General features: G+C 37.9%; 1 protein-coding gene across 2 annotated transcripts in view; it reads left to right on the forward strand.

Annotated features, from left to right (window-relative positions):
- The window catches only part of Sgcg (sarcoglycan gamma), a 128891-nt gene that overhangs the window by 38229 nt on the left and 70784 nt on the right, over window positions 1-19878 (forward strand). For both annotated transcript variants that reach the window (XM_010607479.3, XM_010607480.3), the window contains exon 2: window positions 16027-16221. In XM_010607479.3, coding sequence (XP_010605781.1) covers window positions 16027-16221 — 195 coding nt within the window. The remainder of the gene's footprint in view (window positions 1-16026; window positions 16222-19878) is intronic.

The following is a 19878-nucleotide window of genomic DNA, read 5'->3' on the forward strand; positions in this document are numbered from 1 at the left end:
AGTCATTTGCAGAAAAATAGATGGACCTGTATACCATGAGGTTAAGCAAAACCAGTCTCAGAAAGTTAAATATCATGTTTTCTTTTATTCAAAAAAGCTAAAATAAATGAATGAGTACAATAAGAGATAATAGAAAACTAGAAGATAGGTGCTTAGAAATAGTGAAAGAGATCAGTGGGAGGGGAAGAAATAGAGGGTAAAAGGATTAAATATGATCAAGATATGCTTTATGTAGGTACCAATTCCCAAAAGTAAACTTTGATGTTCTGTATTAAAAACTTGTATTAATTGAAGAAAACTATGGTAGAAATAAACAAGACACAGTTGTAGATCATACAGGAGAAACGGTACATAGAAGGGTGCTCATGAAGAGTCAGGCCAGAAGGCAGAAGTGGCAGCCTTGTGATACCATGCTACAGACCAGTTCTCCAAAGGAAACAACCTCGGCAAAAGCTATGAGGTTGGAAAGAGCTTATCCTGTCTGTAGGATTGAGAGGAAGTCATTTTGGTTGTTTTAGTCACATTCCTTTTGCCGAGCCATAATACCCAACACCCGCAACGTAAAGGAAGAGAGGTCTATTTTGGCTCACAGTTTCTAAGGTCTTGGGCATGTATGTTGGCCAATTCCAAGACAGAAACAACATGGTAGAAGGGTCTGCTGTGGAGGAAAGCCAGTCACATCATGGCTAGAAAAGGGAAGAGCAAGGGGAAATAGGGGATGAGGGATAGACTCTTCCAGGTCAGGACTCCAGTGACCCACCTTCAATCAGACACCATTTCCTAACAGCAAGTTGGCTATAGCACCACTGTGATCCAGTCACCTGCCAAAAGCCCTACCTCAGAACTTGTGAAGCTTTTGAGGGGATTCTAACCCATAACAGCTTAGAGGGACCAAGAAGGAAGAGATGGAACTGGAGAACCTTGGTGTGCCAGTGGAGATAATATGCTCTATCTGAGGTACAGTGGGAAGCCACCAAGTGACGTTAAACAGGCTGTCCCCATCCTAATTCTGCGCTGCCATGTGGAGAACTGGACCTTGAGGGGCAGAGTGGGTGGAGGAAACTAGGGAAGAGGCTGCCTGCCACTCTGGGGATGAGGCTGGCTTGTATGAGGCAGTGCAGATGGAGGGACCAGGAGATCAGAGGGCTAGACACCACAGGGCTTGCTGATGAAGTAGACATGAGTGTGGCAGTTAGACGAATTGTGGATATCACTTGCTTCTCTGAGATAACCAACTGGAAGTAGATAAAATGGGAAGAAAATGAGGAAAGAGTAGATTTGGGAGCAGGGAGTAAAGTTTTTGAGAAGTTTCTTTTAACAAGTTCAGTTTGACATACCAAGCAGACATCAAACAGACAATTAGGAGTCTAATGTTCACAAAATTTTAGGGTAGATTAGCAGTGTAGAGCTCATCAGTCTTTAAAAATCACTAAAAGACATTTATGAAGTTAGTAAAAGTTTTCTGTCTCTGTGGTATTTCAGGACTATTTCAGGAGTCAGTGACAATAATCCAAGTCAAAGAAGTCTGGTCATAGAAGGAACATGGGAATTCATAAATCAGTGCTGAATTGGGGTCTCAAACTACATCAGTAGTATTACCACATTACCCTCACACTCTCTTTCCTTGTTTCCCATTCCTCTGCACTTCTCTGGCAAGTTCTCCCTAAATAGTGAGAAAGATGGAAGTTTGTGGTGCAGTACAAGGTGATCTATTAGCCTCTGACACCAGGGCCAAGCTTTTCTCCAGGAGCATCTGCATCAATTTTGGAACAACTGGCATTGAGCAATGCCATTCTCTCTGTGTGCACTGATCATATGCCCTGGTTGCTCAGTCTGTGCCATGTACATGGCTGTGATGCTAGAGGAGCACAATGACCGACAGCTGAACCATAGCCACACGGGGCTGAGGAGGGGATCCTGCAGTGGACAAGGAAAAAGTAGGTGCAGGAGTAAATGGTATATACCCACTGTAAGGTGATACACAGGAAAACGGTAGCTACCTACACAATACACAGGAGAAAACTGGGCCCTCCCCATCGGATGACACCGAAGAACACAGTTAAGTGACTACTATCATAAATACAGAAGAAAATACCCACTATCATGACAGAGAACAACACAGTAGACACCCACTATCCAATACAGAAGAAAATGGAAGGGACTTGCTGTCAGACGATGTGAAGAAAACAATAGATGCCCACTATCACACAAAACACAGTCGGAGTTGCATCTGGGACTCCTAAGTTTCCCGACTAGAACCTCTCTGCTAATGTTAGCTCGGCACTCGCTGCAGCTAACTACTATTTTCTCCACTTGCTCCATGCGCACTCAATCAGAGGTTGAGGTTGGGTATGGACCAAGCCAAGAAGTGGATCAAATATAGCACCAGTACCACCTGCATTCTAGTTAAGAGGCCAGGTGTCCCAGTGCAGGAGTCTTTTCTAGGATGCTCAAACCTGTGTGTTTTTTGTTGGCTCGAGCACTGTACCTGCTCAGTGCTATTCTGTGTCATTTCTGCCTGCTCAGTCACCAGATGTCGATATTTTCTGTAGTCAAATAAAATGTAAGTACACTGTAAATTCTTCAGATTTCTGAGGGTACATAATAAAAATCAGACAAAACACTGAGAAAAGTTTAATATTTTAATTGTCTATTTTTATAAATATAGTACAATTTCTAAAAATAAACCTACAGCTGAAATAAAAAACAAACTAGTTTTGTAAGCTAACATCATCATGCAAGTGGATCTGAGTTTTTCTTTCTTTCAGTCATTTGACCCATTAAATGAAAGTTCCTTCCCTTTCTGGGTTTATTAGAGACTAAAAGGGCATTTATTCTTCTGGTTTGGTATATTTTGTAAGGAACTTTTTTAAATGGTAGAATTTGCCATTTTATTTTAAGTCAATCTTACTTTTAAAAAGAGAGAACAGATTTATGACCTTTTAATCTGTGTGTGTGTGTGTGTGTGTGTGTGTGTGTGTGTGCGTGCCCATGTGAATGTGTATTTATAGTATGGCTATATGTTATTTTGAGAATTATGCTGATTGTAACTTTGGATGAAATTGGTAATTATGATCCACCTAATTCACCATACTTAGGTTTACCATGCTGAGTGATTTGATTGAAAAATAAAGCAGAATTGTCTTGAAATTATTAGGTTACCCTAACTGTTGTTGCAAAGTTGGAACAAATATGATAAATTTATTGTTCATTTTGCTTTTGGCGGGGGGTACCGGGGATTGAACTCAGGACCGTGCACTTGCAAGGCAGGCGGCAGAACCACTGAGCTAAGTCCCTGGCCTTGTTTTGCTATTAAAAGGACTATCTGCATACATAAAATATATAATCTCAATTCTGCAAATATTAAAAAAATACATTGGGAAATTATATTTTAAATGAAAAAGGTAAAATACAAAGGGAAAACTATTCTTAACTATCTAGTTTACAATATTTTCCTATGGATATGTTTTAATATGTATTTATATATTCTATTTTTTCATTTAACATAACATCACTGAAATTTTGCTAGGTTATTATATGCCTTACATACATATTTTGCCTACATTTCAAACATATAGACCACTTATTTTTACTATGCAATAATTTACTGAATTGATATTTAATCCTTTATCTTTTAATTTCCAGGTTTTTATATTTAAGCACAAATTATAGTTTTATTTCTAGTTGTTTCATTGGCTAAGTTTCTGGAATTTAAATTACCATGCTTGAAGTTCTTGGTATTTACAGAAAAATATCTTCCTTAAAGGAACTATATTAATTTTTACTTTCAACAGCAGAGAAATAGCAAGCATGCCCACCTTTCAAACACTTTGTCAGTATTGGCTATTGTCAGTTTTTAGATTTCCTTTAGCTTTTGAAAACTGCTGTTTATGACAGTTGTGTGTATTTGTATTTCTTTGAGTCATAGTGAGCAGACCATGTTCACTATATGCCTTACCCATTTGTGTTTCTTTGATGATTATGCACATCCATTGCCACAACTCACCCAAGCTCAGGGGTAGAACACTTGCCTAGTATACACAAAGCCTTGGGTTCCATCACCAGAACCACAAAAACAATAAAGAATATCTTGTATTTTTCTTTCATTGAAATCATTTATATTTTAAGGGCATTGAGTTTATATTTGTCCCAGTTTAAGGCAAGTATTTCTCCCAACTTATCCGCTACTACGTTTTTGTTGTTACAATGTTGTCACGTATCTACTGAGGTAAGCACCTCCATTGCTCTTGTTTTCTCATGAGTCACAGGGCAAACAGTGAGACAGAAAATATGCTGCTATTAATTCTGGAATGAGCTGGTTTGGTGACGTTTAAGAGAAAACAGAGGTGAAACACGTGCACCTATTCTCAGTCCGTTTTAAGGACATTAACCTGCTCCTTCCTTTCTGAGTCCCTGGAGAACATGCCTGTTTATACTGTGACGTGCTTGTTTCTCACTTTACATTACTTATTTACCACTTCTGTGTGGGCAGGTTTTTATACTCTCTGTTCTCTTATCTTGGGTGATTTGCTCAACCCTCAATCATTAGCTCAAGTTTCATTCCAGTAGCACCTGGCTGTTGCCATCACATCCAAGCACTCAAGCTGCACTCCACACATTTACCTGTCAGTGCACACAGTCCATACTGATCCAAGTTATGACTTCCGGAGTTGTAACTGACTTCTTACATGGGTTGCCTGGCCATTTTAAAGGACAGTGCTGCACAATGGTAGTAGCAGTGTTGACAAGAAAATATGCTTCTCAATATCGGAGCTACATGATGTACCTTACAAAATGCAGTTTCTGAAACTGTGAACAATTATTTTCAAAGAGTTTTCAGATTGACATCACAGGTTTGTTAAGCCCCCGGTCAGCAAGACTGTGTCTGAAATGACCTTGTCCAAGGCAGGCAGAAGTCTACCCTTGATATATGCTGCATGAAGAAATGAGGGCAACAGGAGAATCTATGGACCACAACTGGTGTTTATCCTTGCAAAAATAACTACTGAGAATCTGGTAGGAAAACAGTGCAAATCAGAGGTATGTGTCAGAGTGAATATACTCACCAAGCCTCAATCCCAGCCTTCTGAAGCACTACTCCAAATATCTGCAGGTTTCCTTTTATCCGGTATGAAGTTATGAGTTTCTAATCTTACTATGCTATGAGCAGAGAAAATAAATTCGCGGAGAGATGTTTTGGCATATCTTTGTACTTCCTGTGACAAGGAATGTTGTCAATTTTTAGATTGTTGTCACCAATTCAGACTGGGGAAGTTCACTTGAGATTTGAGCACCTCAAAGAAGAGACACAGAGCTGGATTTGACATCTTTATTCTCAGGTGCTGCCCAGCCACATAACATACATTCTCAGGACAGATTTGGCAGGGCTTTGTGGTGGTGCAGGTTTATAGGATTCTACACAGTAATGGGCATGTGCCAGTAATGACCTTGGTTATATCAGTTATTGATAACAAGATTGACGAGGTATACCAGCACTGAAATCTTGTTGACTTAATGTTCACTGGAAATCATTCCCTACAGCTTGAACCACAGTGCAGCCATCTTGGGATTCATTTTATCCTACAGTCATGTGCTTGAAAGTATAAATATTTCCTGATTTCAAGGATAGAGCTGTACATATGTCCATTTAAACACATTTAAGTTGGGGCTGGGGGTTTGGCTCAGTGGTTCCGCCACCTGCCTCACAAGTGCAAGATCCTGAGTTCAATCCCCGGTACCCCAAAAAAACAAAAAAAAATTTGATTATATTGTCCAGGTTTTCTGAAACCTTACTCTTTTTAGTAGGCTTGATCTATGAATGAAAGTGTGTTGAAATCCAGGATGAAAATAGCTTTCTTAGTGTTTTCTCGCAGTCCTGTCAGTTTTTTTCACAAATAGAGATGGATAGATCTAGGTACTCTTGAGTGTGTTGTTAGATGCACACAATCTATCATTTTTGTAGCTTCCTGGTGAATCCACTCTGTATCTATGGTATCTTAGTATTCAGACTCTCCCCGTTGGAAAAGAAGGAGTGGCTGAGGTTTATATCTTATTTGAGGGCCAGAGCATATGTGGTCTGTTGTGGAGCTTGAGTCAGATTGGAAACAAGCAATATGAGTAAAGGCAGCATTAAGAATGAGCCTCCAGCACAAAGAATCTAAGCTCATCTCCGAATGGGTTGGGAAGAAGGTTCCAGTGAACCAGGAATCTTAGAAGAGATGCCTTTCCTCCTCCGCCGCCGCCGCCGCCGCCGCCGCCGCCTCCTCCTCCCCCTTCCCCTCCCCCTCCTCCTCTTTCTCCTCCTCCCCCCCTCCTCCTCACTTCCTCTTGGAATCACTGTTCAAGCCCCAGTGACTAGGATCATCCCCAGCAGGTACCCAGACATGTGGCATGTTTGGGTAGAAAAATCTCTTCTAGAACCTCGACTTCTAGCCCACAGCCTGCATGTCTTCCTGGAATGATTTCCTTTCTCAGTTTTGCTTCCTGACTCCATCTTTACAGAGTTGATATTTGGGGCCATACTTGTGCTAAAGCAAACCTCACTGACCTGAATCCCAAATGGTGGGATTTATTTGTGTGTCTTTCTCCTTGAAATTCATTCTGTCTGGTGTTTACTCTGGCATCACACTTTTGGTTTTAATGTTTTTCTAGTGTATGTTACTGCCAGTTGGCTTTCAATGGCTCATTTACTCATTCAGTAAGTACTGTATTTTGAAACCTTTTTAAATAGTACATCTTTTCTTTTTCTGCTGGATTTTAAAAGATCCTAGTTTTAGCATTCTCTAGATTCATGCTTATATTTAACAACTTAGAGTTAATTTATCCTCCTCAGAAGTCTAAATTTATTTTCCAACTAACTTGTCTTCAATTGTGGAAAATTCCTGGTTATTAATTCCTTAGTCATCATCTTCTCTATATTTTTGCTAGCTCTTTCCACTGGCACTCCAATAAGCTGATTAGACCTTTTAGTTCATATTTAGACCCATTGTTTATCAGCCACGTCCTTTAAACTTGACTTACATTTTTCCATCTTTATCATTCTTTGGTATTCTCTAAGAAAACTATACCTTTCAACATACTAATTCTCCTTTCAGCTATACACATCTGTGAGTGCTCACTTCGGCAGCACATATACTAAAATATATACATCTGTCAGAACTACAGGAAACTATGTATTTTCCAACTTTATACAACTCACACTTTGAATTCAGAGACATAATAGAACTTCTCACTTTTAAAGAATCTGATTAGTTCTTTTCCAATCCTCCCCCTATTATAATTATACTGTATTCTTTGCTTCTGAGCATGCTCTATGTATCTATCATCTTTATATGCCCAATTCCTAGAAATGCTTTATCCAAACTAGGAATGTCAGTAATGTTAGTTGAAATAAAGAATGTGACTTAGGAGCATTTACTTAGATGCTACATTGCAATCAGTTGTAAATCATGCTAAAACCCAAAGAATATAAAAGGTCTTTGTCTTAAGTAACTGATAAAGGACCATAAATTAAAAGTATATCAAAATAAATATTTATTTAAAATCATATCATAATGATGTACGTCTGGAGCAGTATCCTTAAAAGAATAATAACTATATATCTGAGAAAACCATTTAAAGCTGGTCATAGTTTGTATAACATCAAAATATTTTGTAGGATAGAAAACAGGAGAGGTGTAATTTTTAATGACAACAAATTATTTTATAAATAACGGAGTCCAGAAAAATAAACTTTGCTCAACATTTACTGAAACTGAGAATCTTTGTCATGGAATATAGGCTTTAAGTTCTGAAACATTTCCTCCATCCACTATTTTTGTAAAGGGCTATAAATAGATCACACAGCACCATGCATTGTTCCAGTCATTACAATTTCTTCCCAATACAAACATCACCTTACATGATCTCCATCTGCTGGAGAATTGGTATCCTGCCCAGTGCTAATTTTGCTAGCTATGTGAAAAAAGCTAGCTGAACTAGAGAGGTTCTGAGAATATTTTCCAATGGATATTTAATTTGTGTCTAATGAAGTTATTTGTGACTTATAAGTTGTGACTTATAACATAACTTTTCCAGAAGAATTTTAAAAAATCATACCATGGTGATATATGTGCACCCATGTTTATAACGGCACAGTTGGTAATAGCTAAAACTTGGAAACAGCCCAAATGCCCATTAACTGGAGACTGGATAAAGAAAACGTGGTTTTTCTATAAAATGGAGTACTATTCAGCCATAAAGAGTAAGAAACTACAGTCATTATAGCTAAATGGATGCACACTGAGGCCATACTCTTAAGTAAAATAAATAGAACACACTTGAGTAAATACCAAATAGTTTCACTGGTGTGTGTGAAAAACAAAATGTAAATAAGGTTCAAATGGTATAATTGATAGTGTGAAACAGGAAGAAAATGATTAAAGGGAAAGAGAATGAAAATAAGGGAAGTGAAAAAATGGAAACAAAATCTTTGTAAATAGAAAAGAGTGAAGGGGGTGAAGGTAGAGTAGGGCTTTGGGGGAAAAATAAGAACCAAACATATCATGAAAAGGTACAAGATCCTAATGATAAATGTAACTGTATTGTTTTCTTTAAACGTACCAATAAACTGAATGGGGGAAAAATGACAAAGTCAACTTCTTAGAAAAAAAATTTAAATTTTAATATATCAACCAGTCATTTAACTCATGCTTATCTAGATTAAGGCCTTTTTAATACAACACAACATTGGTGGCAGTTGAACCAGTAATATTCATGAAGGCAATCAATAAAATAAGAAATACAACTAGCAAAAAATAAAAACTAATTTCTGGGATCAAATAGAGATGGCATGGGTAAATACAACTCCCATATGAGATACTAGAAAGCAAGTTGCGAACTCCTGAAAATCAGTGAGTGGTCTGTGTCCCACCCAAAAAGTGAGGTCCAGCCTCTTCCTATGGCCGTACATGGAAGAGGACATTCTCCAATCTCTTCTTTCCTGAGAGAAGCTTGCCAGATTATAATCAAGTTTGCCAAGTATCCTCAGTAAACTAACTGTATACACTCCATTGTGAGTAGATTTAAATTTACTACTTATAAAAAGCCAAAATTCAGAAGTAACTTTCAACTCATATTATTGCTTTTGTAATTTAAACAAGATTATCTGGGTGTTTGTCCATTCAGCACTTTTATTTAGTTTATTTAGCAAATGTTTATTGAGCACATACAATATGTCTAGTACTGTTTGGGTGCTGGGGTCCAAAAAAATTTTGAAAATCCCACCCTCTCAAAGCTTACATGTAGTGAAGTGAGCATTTACAATAAAATGAATAGGTAAAATATATAGGATGTTGTGATGGTAAGTTTGATTGTGCTGACTTGATTTGCCTGGGATTAGTAAAACACACTTCTGGGTGTCTGTGTGAGCTATGGAAGTGTAGCCTTGTGGTCTACACCTTGCTCCCTCACCCCTTCCTCTCTGGTACTGATCCTCTGCTTCGTTTCATGGCTGCCATGAGCTAAGCATCTTGCTCCACTGCCTCTTCTGCTATAATGCCTTGGAGCCAGAGAACCATGGACTACATTACCTTAAACTGTGAGCCAAATTAAACCTCTCCTCCTTTAAGTAGTGGATGTCAGACATCATGTCCAGGATCAGAAAAGTTGACTAATGCATATATTATGTAAAATTAAGTACTATGGAAAAATTAAACGAGTAGTAGAGCTAACTGTGTGATGGTGTTGGCGGGGTTATTATTTAAGTAAGAAGTAACTAATAAGTGAATGTGGAGAAGAAATTTGAAAAAGTTGAAAGAAGCCATGCAGTTGTCTGGGAGAAGATCATCCATACAGAGGGACCTGTAACTGTGTCCCTGAGGGTTGCACTTGGAGAACACACCAATGAGTAAGACCAGTGTGAACTGGAACGGGGGTGCATGAGTCAACTTTCCATTGCTGTGACAACATGCCTGAGATCATCAGCCTGCAGAGAGGAAAACTTATTTTGGTGCATGCATGGTTGCAGAAGTTTAAGTCCATTGTAACTTGGCCAAGTCACTTAGGACCGTGATGCCTCACTGTTATGAGGCAGAACATCATGACAGGAAGCACACAGGGACCAAAGCTGGTCATTCATTGCAGCCTAAAAGGGGAGAGAAGAGAAAGTGCCAGGGTTTTTATGCCACCTTCAAGAGCATGCCCCATGACCTCACCCCTCTCCACTAGGCCCCACCCAACATGCTTCACTGGTCCAGTAGCACCACAGGCTGCTGACCAAGCCTCTACCACATGAGGGAGCACTCAAGATCCACCCTTAACAAGGAAGAAAGGAGAAAGTGACAAGGAATGACGGCAAGATGAGCTATGGAGTTTATAAGGAGGATTTTGCTTTTTACTCTGAGATTGGAAGTTTTGGAGGGGGTTATGTTGAAGTGTAACATAACCATGTATTAAAAGGAAAACTCTACCATTGTGTCAGAAACAGCAGAAGACTGAGGTGTGAAAGGTGAGAATACTTAGGGGCTGTCACAACAACCTAGGCAAAGGATGGTGGTAGGTAGAAAGAGTCAGTCTGGGTTTAAGGTGGTACAACACTTGATGGAGAAAGACGAGAAGACTGAGAAGACTGATTTACACAGTTTTGACTTGAGCAGCTTGAATTTTGAAGTTGCCATTTAGTGAGAAGTAAAAAGTAAAGAAGTTGGAAATAAGACAGTTCTAAAACTGTTTTTCCACTCTTTAATTACATCCTCGTTATTCTTTTCATATTTAAAATGTATTCTTTTCATATTTAAAATATGGAAACTTTAAACTTCTTTATTATCAATCCCCTTCCAACATGTCATATCTAAATGTATTTTTATCCAGTAGTCTACATCCTGTTTGAGATTAACTCATTTATAATCACTATTTAAGGAAAATGGCCACAAGTTTTGAAACATTTTAATATATTTAGCATATTGTTGAGTCTTAGAATATTTTATTTAATAAAAACCTTACAAGCTTTATCTAACCCATCTTCTATTATCCTCCAAGAGGTAGTTCAATTAACATTTGTCAAATTCAAAGATTCATTCATTCAGCTACTCAGAATTTTTACTGTGCATCATTTTTGTAGCAGAATTGCAATCATCCATCCTGTAAACCAAGAACAATTGCCTTAAGTAAAAGCAAGTTTTCTCAGTGAGAGTGAACAAAGGCACTTTGTACTAGACCGAATAATAACTCCAGAGATGTCTGTGTGCTAATTCCCAGAACCTGGAAACAGGCTACCTTCCATGATGGCAGGGACTTTGCAGATATAATTATGCTAAGATCTGTGAGATAAAGAAATTCTCTGGATTATTCAGGTAAATATAATTGACTCTCAAGCTTCCTTAGAAGGGGAGGGTGAAAAGTCAGAGGTAGACTGAGAGGAGGGCATGAGGGAAACAGGTCAGAGCCAAGGAGAACAAGCAACCTCTAGAAGCTGGAAGAGAAGGGCTGTATTCTCACCCAGACTCTCCAGAGGAGCAAAGCCCTGTCTGTAGTTTTTGGGGGTTGTTTGTTTGTTTGTTTGTTTCTGTACCGGATCGAACTCAGGACATTGTGCTTACAAGGCAGGTGGTGGCACCACTGAGCTAAATCCCCAGCCCCTGTCTGTAGTTTAATTTGGGGCCTTGTAGATTCATTTATTATTTCTGACCATAAAATAAAATTGCATTCAGCCATTAAACTCCTAATAATCTTTAAACCAACAATTTTAAAAACTATATATATAAGAAGGAATAGAAATACACACACAGTTACATCCTTAGTTTTATTGATCTGTAGCACTACTGAAAACAGTGTTGCTTTAAATTCAGACCTTCTGGCCACCACTCCCCATCTGGATGCTCTCTCAGTCTGTCCTTTACAGAACTTCTGGAGTCAGATTTTTGCACAAGTGCAGAAGAGAGAGTTCACGGTAGGCTTGCACTAGCATGGGAGAAATGGAAATGGGGGCAATACGCAGATCATGGGTATGTTGATAGAAAGTGTTGCTAAAACTTGCTGCACCAGTGCTTGAGGAAAAAGAGGTTGAACCAGGATAAGAGTGGGGCCCGCTGGATGGATGGGCAGTGGATTTTCTAACACAGGAAAGACTGAAGGGGCTCGAAGAAAAGAGGCAGTCAGCAATGCCCTCATGAAATCAGCAACATAGGTGGTCAGTCTTCAGTATCTGAAAATACCATATAAGAGAAACATGATTTTATATACCCAGAAATAACATGGAGAAAATGCCTACTGTTAAACTGGAAAAAAATTAAAACTTAATTAGACCATGACTAATGCAATTCGATAAGGCACACAAAGCAGCCCTGAAAATATATAATTTCTGTATATGAAATCTAAGAGGAAAATGTTTTATATTCTGCTACACTTAAATCAAAGTCTATACCAGTTTATAGATAAAACTCTTTTATTTTTTCTTTAAAGAGAAAATAAATAATTTAAATCTCTTCATAGAGTTGAATTCATTGCTAAAATTCTTCCCCTTATTTACATTAACAATTAATATTTATAAACATTTCTATACACAGAATATGTTCTTTTCTGCCTTAAAGGAGGTCAACACATGGGAACCTTATTATAGGCAAGAATGGCATGTTGGGTATCTTATAAAGAGCCTTTTTTTTTTCATTGAGTTTATTGGTACCTTAAGTATACAGTACAGTTACATTCAGCACTGGGATATTGCACCTTTACATGACAGATCTTGGTTCTCAGTTTGTCCCCATGTCCCTGCCCTCCCTTCACCCCCTCCAACCTTTCCACCCTTCCCCATTTAAAAAGATTTTGTTTCTGTTTTTTCCTTTTGTCATATTTTTCCCTTATTTCCTATCCCCTACCCTACCCACTTGCCCTACACCTTTACCCTTTTCTTCCTATTTTACATTGTCATTATACAATTTGGATCTTATTTACACTTTTAGTTTTTCACACCAGAGAAACTATTCAGTATTTAAATATGTGTGTCCTAGGAGCCAGGGATTTAGCTCAGCGGTTCAGTGGCCTGCCTTGCAAGCACAAGGACCCAAGTTCAATCCCCGGTACCACATTCCTATCTTCTATATCTGAAATTCTATCTTCACATTTGTTTATCCCGCAGTAAATGCTTTCAATAGAGTTTTTAATCTCCTGGATATCTGTTTGAATCTGTTCCATGGATTCCATTTCTTTCCTATGCTGGGCATTCATGGCTTCTATCATTGTCTTGAGCTCATCTATTTTTTTGCCAGTTTCTGTTCTAGAGTCTCTAATCATGTCTTTCATTGTGCTCACCATCTCCATAATTATCTGGGAAATTATTTCGGTTTCAATTTTTTCTAGAGCCTGATTGATCTATTTTGTTACTTTCTGTGCTATGAGTTCAGGGTGTCCTGGTGGTTGACTGTCAGGCTTTTCCACCTTGTCCCCTAGAATTTGCTGTTGCTGAACTAGAAGTCTTTCTTTGTGCCTTGCTTAAGTGTTTTCTCATTTTTATATTTGTTGTTGGGCTGTCCTTGATTTAATTCCTGAGTTAGTATTTTGATCTTCCTGATATGGCTTCTCTTTTGGTTTTGAGTCTACATACTCAGACACACTCTCATTTTCATAATATCAGAAAGGACAACTCATTAAATCAATCACAACCCTTTAGCCCAATTGATGCAATCAGCAACACAATAGCATCAAGCACAGCTTAGAACTTGATGATTTGTTGTAGTTATTAATCTATTACCTTTAATCATTTCAATTAAATGAACATCGAGGACTAGCCCAAATTATGTTTATAGTGAATAAACTCTTCAGTATAGCAACTTACCCTTCAGAATAGGGACTAGAAGGGGTTAGGAGGAGAGAAACAGATAGGTAGAGAAATAGGGGAAGGTTTCAAGTGAAGCCAGAGGACACAGGATGATCACACAAACTCTAGGAAACTGTTGAAGATAAGAGGGAAAGACAGAGTGCAAGAACTAAGACAAGAATAGAACAATTTAACAGTAATAGGGAAGCTATAAATTATACTTACTTTCCTTTGAAACTAATGGCACTCAAGTGAAGGAAAGGGAAGAAAAGAAAAACAAAGAAGAAATCGGAATTAGGGCAGGATGAGGAACAAAAAGAGATGGAAAATAATGTGAGGGATCAAGAGACTGAGCAGGAAAAAGAAAGAAAAAAGGAAGAACTTTCTAAATGGGAAAAAAATAAAATTTTAAATCTAAAAATTAAAAACTACAAATATGAGGAAAAGAAAGAAAAAATTTGAAGAGCCTCTTCAGGGTATACCTCTGCTGTCATATTAGACAATGTGGGCAGCAATGTGCAGAACTAAGTCAATTAGTCTCAGCTAGCCAATGGCAGACCCCTGAGATGCATGCTGAATTCTGGCTGCAAAGCCCAAACTGAGCTCCCTGACCTCCTGAAGGTTTGGACTTTGGAAAATTCTACTACAGCTTCCTTCTGCCTTTCCCCTAAAGATAGTCCAAATTCTGATGGAAGGTGGTGATCCCTCCAACTTATCAACTACAGATGTCTAATGTGTCTTTATCATGGTTGTTCACTACCATTATATCTTCTAGAGCTCAGTAAAATGGCCTTTATGACCACCGTGACTCTGCAGTGTGGATACAGGTACCAGCACAACCAGAAGGCCTGTGAGCACAGGCAGGTGGTGGAGGAAAGCTGCAGAGGTGCCTCGGCATCTGGGCAGTCCTCACCAGTCTGCTCCAATGTGCCAGGGGCACTGGTGAGCTCCCCGTGCAGCTGGGCAATCCTCAACAGTCTCAAGAGTCTTTAAAATTCTGAGTAATATAATAGTTGAAGGAAGATATAATTTAATAATTTAACAAAAAACTGAGTGAATTTTTTTTCCTCATTGACTTTATTGGTACATTTTAGGTATACAGTAGTTACATTCATCATTGGGATCTTGTACCTTTACATGATATGTCTTGGTTCTTATTTTTTCCCCTTATCCCTGCCTTCCCTTCACCCCCTCCTCCCTTCCCTATTTACAAAAACTTTTTTTCCATTTCTTTCATTTTCTCATATTTTTTTCTTTTCCCTTAGTTACTTTCCCCTACCCTTCCCACTTCCCCTATAACTTTAGCCTTTTTCTTCCTATTACACATTGTCAATTATACCATTGGGATCTTATTTACAATTATAGTTTTGTGTGTGTGTATGTGTGTGTGTGTGTGTGTGTGTGTGTGTATAGGGACTGTCTTCCTTCTGAACCTTTAAAAACTTGGTAATTTGATAATTGTAGGATAATGCTTTAACTCCAAGGTTAGGAAGTATCGGAGACTAGGGAAGAATTAAGGCCTAATTGGCCTTCTCTGTGAGCACAAAGGAGAAAGGATGCACTCAGGTGTGATTGCATATTGCAGGTTCTAGGAAAAAGTTAAGACAGCTGAGGTTATTAACCAGAGTATGTACTAATGGATATTGGAAAGCAGATGAATCCTACGTCACTTTTCTGACCCATGTCTGGGTGAATAAAGGCAAGATGAGCCAGACACAGGGTGTGGCAGGAGGGCTCTCCTCTGCCTTGCTGACTGCATGTCTGTCATTCACTCTCGCTTACCCCTGGGTCAGGGGGAACAAAATAGCTGTAGGTCCTGGAACAAGGCCAAAGGATGGGTCCACTGCTACAGATGGTGCCCTAATGTAGATCTCTAGACCCAGGCTCAGCTTCAGTTTACCCTGCAGATTTTGAAAGCCATATATGTGTATGTGTGTGTAAGCTGAGTTCACTGATTAAAATCTGAAAATAGGATCATGGGATTTCAAATGAATTTGTCACACCTAAAATATGTTATATGATAAAAGTTTCTAGTGGTTTAAATACAATGACATGTTGCAAAGTAATATGGTATTTAGTTCTCTTTTTAAAAATTATTCATTTGGGAAGTTTATTACTTGGGCAAAAAAACTTTTTTTTTTTTCTAGGCTCACAATAAATCAGCATTGACAAATAAGTTTTCTCCCTGTGTCTCCCCACCCTCCCTCTCCCTCTTCATCTCTTGCCTCCTCGTGAAGATGGTTCGGGAGCAGTACACAGCCACTACAGAAGGCACCCACATAGAGAGGCCAGAGAACCAGAATGTCTACAAAATTGGCATTTACGGATGGAGGAAGCGTTGTCTCTACTTGTTTGTTCTTCTCTTGCTCATCGTCCTTGTTGTGAACTTCGCTCTTACAATTTGGATTCTTAAAGTGATGTGGTTTTCTCCAGTAAGTATTATTTTTTTCCCTTTGGTAAGCTTGTTGTTATTGTGTTCAGTGTATCACTGAGTCCTTGTTGTATCAGTTGTTTTCCTTTAATGTACTAAGCATGTTTCTTTTCTATCTGCATCAGAGCATTCAGTAGCAAAATGTAACTACTACTTTTTCATTTTCTAATCTCATTGTGAAATATAGTGTGTTAATTGTGTTTGCACTGTAATTTTCTCATTAGTCATTATCTCTATATTGTGGGAAAATTCATAATCATGAATTTGTGGTTGAGTCAAGATGGCTTAATGGTTATTTGACTCATCAATCTGTAAAACTGTATAAATCACTTATTTTCCTAATCTCATTAACATAAATATTTACCATTTAGATGCCTGTATTTGTCTACTTTGTGTTACTAAAATGAAATACCTGAGGCAGACTAACTCTATGAAGAAAAGAGGTTTATTTGGCTCATGGTTTGGGACATTTGGGGTCATGGTGTTTGCACTGGCTCAGCTCTGGTGAGAACCCACTAGTGGGTGGTGGAAAATGTGTTCAGGAAGAAGTCACATCACCAAACAAAAAGTCAAACAGGCTGGGTGGAGCCTGTTCAATCTTTTACAACAGGCTCTTGAGAGCTAATCAGGATCCCTGGAGAAAAAAACTCAGTTTCTTCCAAGGGTATGTTACCCCCACCCACGGATCTCCCACTGGGCCCATCTGGTAAAAGTTCACACCATCTCCTCACACTGCCACTTTGAGGACCAAAACTCAGACACCTTAACCATTGGAGGGACACACTTCAACAGTAGCCAGACATAGTAATACAAAAACTCAGTGTTTACAGAATCCATTTTAATATATAACAAAATCATGTGTACATTTCAACTTTCAGCAACAGATTTAGTAAATAAAATGCCAGCAGCCCTAAGAAATTCATATATCATTGTGATCACCCTCATGTTTGAAGACAACTGCATAATTTTAAATGCCCTGGCAAGATGTTGTCTACTTTTTATTTTCTGTGTGATGCTGAGCATTAAATCCAGGGCCTTCCTCATGCCAGACAAGCACTGGACCACTGAGCTATATATATCCCCAATCCTTATTTTGTGTATTTATTTTGAAAAAAGTACCCATTTAATGTAGAATACATTAAGTTTTCAAGACACAGTGAGAAAATCTTGCTGCTGAGAACAGCACAGCTAAGTCACTATGATCTCACTATGTCACTAAGTCACTATGATCTATGTTTATGAACAGGCATAAAGGTAAAATATTTACATGAGCTTTTTTTAACAGCAATAGTTACAGTCATGTGTTCTTAACTGCTTTCCATTAATTAGTATGGTTTCAAGGTGTGTCCAATTTCCTAGAATTGACTCGTTTATCTTTATGGCAGAGTAGTACCAGAGTAAATACTATATTATTTTTATCTATTTATCTGTTAATGGACAGATAGGCTGCTTCCAAGATTTAGCTGTTATAATTTGAGCTGCTATAAACATAGGTATGCATGTATCACTATAATATGATGTTTTTAACTCTTTCAGGAAAATACTTGTGAAAGGAATAGCTGGGTCAATGGAAGTTCTAGTGTCAGTTATTTGTGGAATCTCTGTACTGCTTTCTGCAGTCTTTAAAGGGTCTCTTTTTCCCTATAGACTCACCAACATTTCTTATTATTTGATTTTTTGAGAAGACCATTATTTTATGGAATAAGATGGAATCTCAGTATGGTTTTAACTTGGATTTTTCTGATGTACAATGATCTTGAGCATTTCTTCATATGTTTATTAGCCATTTGTACTTCTCTAAAGTTTTTATTCATTTACTTCCCCATTCTTTATGGGGACTTTTATTTTGGGTAGTCTCATGTTTTTTAGTTCTTAAATATTCTAGATATTAGTACTCTGCCCAAGGAGTATCTCACAAAATATTTTTCCCATTCTGTTGGTTTTATTTTCACTCAGTCATTTTTATTGTGCAGAAGCTTTTTAATTTGATATGGTCTTATTTGTTGATTCTTAGTACTATTTTCTGAACAACTGGTGTTCTGTTCAAAAAGTCTTTGTTTATATCTATGACTTCAAGAGTTTAACCTCTTTTATCTTCCAGCAGGTTAGGTGCTTTTGTTTTAATGATTAGATCTTTGATCCAATTTGATTTTAGTTTAGTACATGGTTAAGAGATATGATCTAGATTCAGTCCTCTATATGTGGCTAGCCAGTTTCCCAATACAGTTTATTAATGAGGCTGTCTTTCCTCCAGTGTGTTTTTGATCCCCTTGTCAAAGACCAAATACAGTAGTTGAATGTGCTTGGGGTTGTTTCTTCATCCTCTATTCTATTCCATAGATCCTATATCTGTTTGTACCAGTACCATGCTGTTGTTATCACCGTAGCTTTGTAATATAACTTCAAGTCTGGGATTGTGATATCTCCCACTTTGCTCTTATTATTCAGGATTCCTTTTGCTATTCTGTGTCTCTTCTGGTTCTGTATGAACTTTAGGATTCTTTTCTGCAGTTTTGTGAAGAATACTGTTCTCTTTTTGATTGTAGTGTTACATATGTTTATAAATCTTGGAAGCTTGGCATTTGACTATATTAGTTCTGCCTACCCAGGAATGGGGCTATCTTTCATTTTCTGATGTCCACTTTGATTTCCTTTTTTATAGTACTCTGGCTTTCATTGTAGTGATCTTTCAATTCCTTCATTAGTTTAATTCCTAAGTACTAATTTTTTCTTGGTGCTATTATGAATGATATTTTTCCTAATTTCTTTCTTAGTGGCTTCATTATTAGTGTATAGGAACACTATTAATTTTTGTGTGTTGATTTTGTATCCGCTACACTGCTGAATTTTTTTATTAATCCTGAGTCTTTTGGTGGATTTGGGAGGTTCTTCTATGTAGAATATCATCTCATTGGCCAATAATGATAGTTTGACTTCTTCCTTTCCTCCCAATATTTATTTTTCTTGCCTAATTCCTCTTGCTAATGTTTTGAATACTATGTTGAACAGAAGTGGTGATAGTGGACACTACTGTCCACAAGTTATAAACAGTGAGATTTGCCATAAACTCCTTTGTTATGCAGAAGTTAAGAGAGAAAATTTATTAGAAAGAAGTTTCTAGAAGGATCTGAAAGAAGTCACCTCACAGCCCAACAGGGTCTAAGAGAGGTCAGACTTTATCTTGAATTAATGAAGATGTAATTATTTTAAAAATATGTGTGGATTAATTTTGTAAACTGCATAAGTTTTAAGTGGAAGTATGCCTTGTTTATATTCTTGTCACATCTAGTAACCATTTAGGTATTATAAATTTAGATTAAATTGAAGTGTGCTAGAAGCAGAGTCCACTTCACCAATGCAGAAGAGCTTACTTCAGAGCTGATCTGCCATTGCTGAAGTTCTTCTTAGCTCCATTTTCTAGTGAGATGCAGTTGCTGACCGATGGTACTTTCTTCAACCTTAGGAACATGTTGCTAATTGGTAATGTGTATTCAGGATTCATCAATGCTACCTTTTAACAAAATAAGAAAAACTACCACTAATATATCAGGGGTCAAAGGCAAGATATGCAAAGGCGCTGATCCACAGAAAGAGCCAGGCTTTGATCTAAAAATGTTGAGACTCTGGATCATTATACCCAGAGAAAAATAACACAAAT

Source organism: Fukomys damarensis, unplaced genomic scaffold, assembly GCF_012274545.1.
Source record: "Fukomys damarensis isolate Sample0158 unplaced genomic scaffold, DMR_v1.0_HiC HiC_scaffold_38, whole genome shotgun sequence".
In the NCBI taxonomy this organism is placed as follows: domain Eukaryota; kingdom Metazoa; phylum Chordata; class Mammalia; order Rodentia; family Bathyergidae; genus Fukomys; species Fukomys damarensis.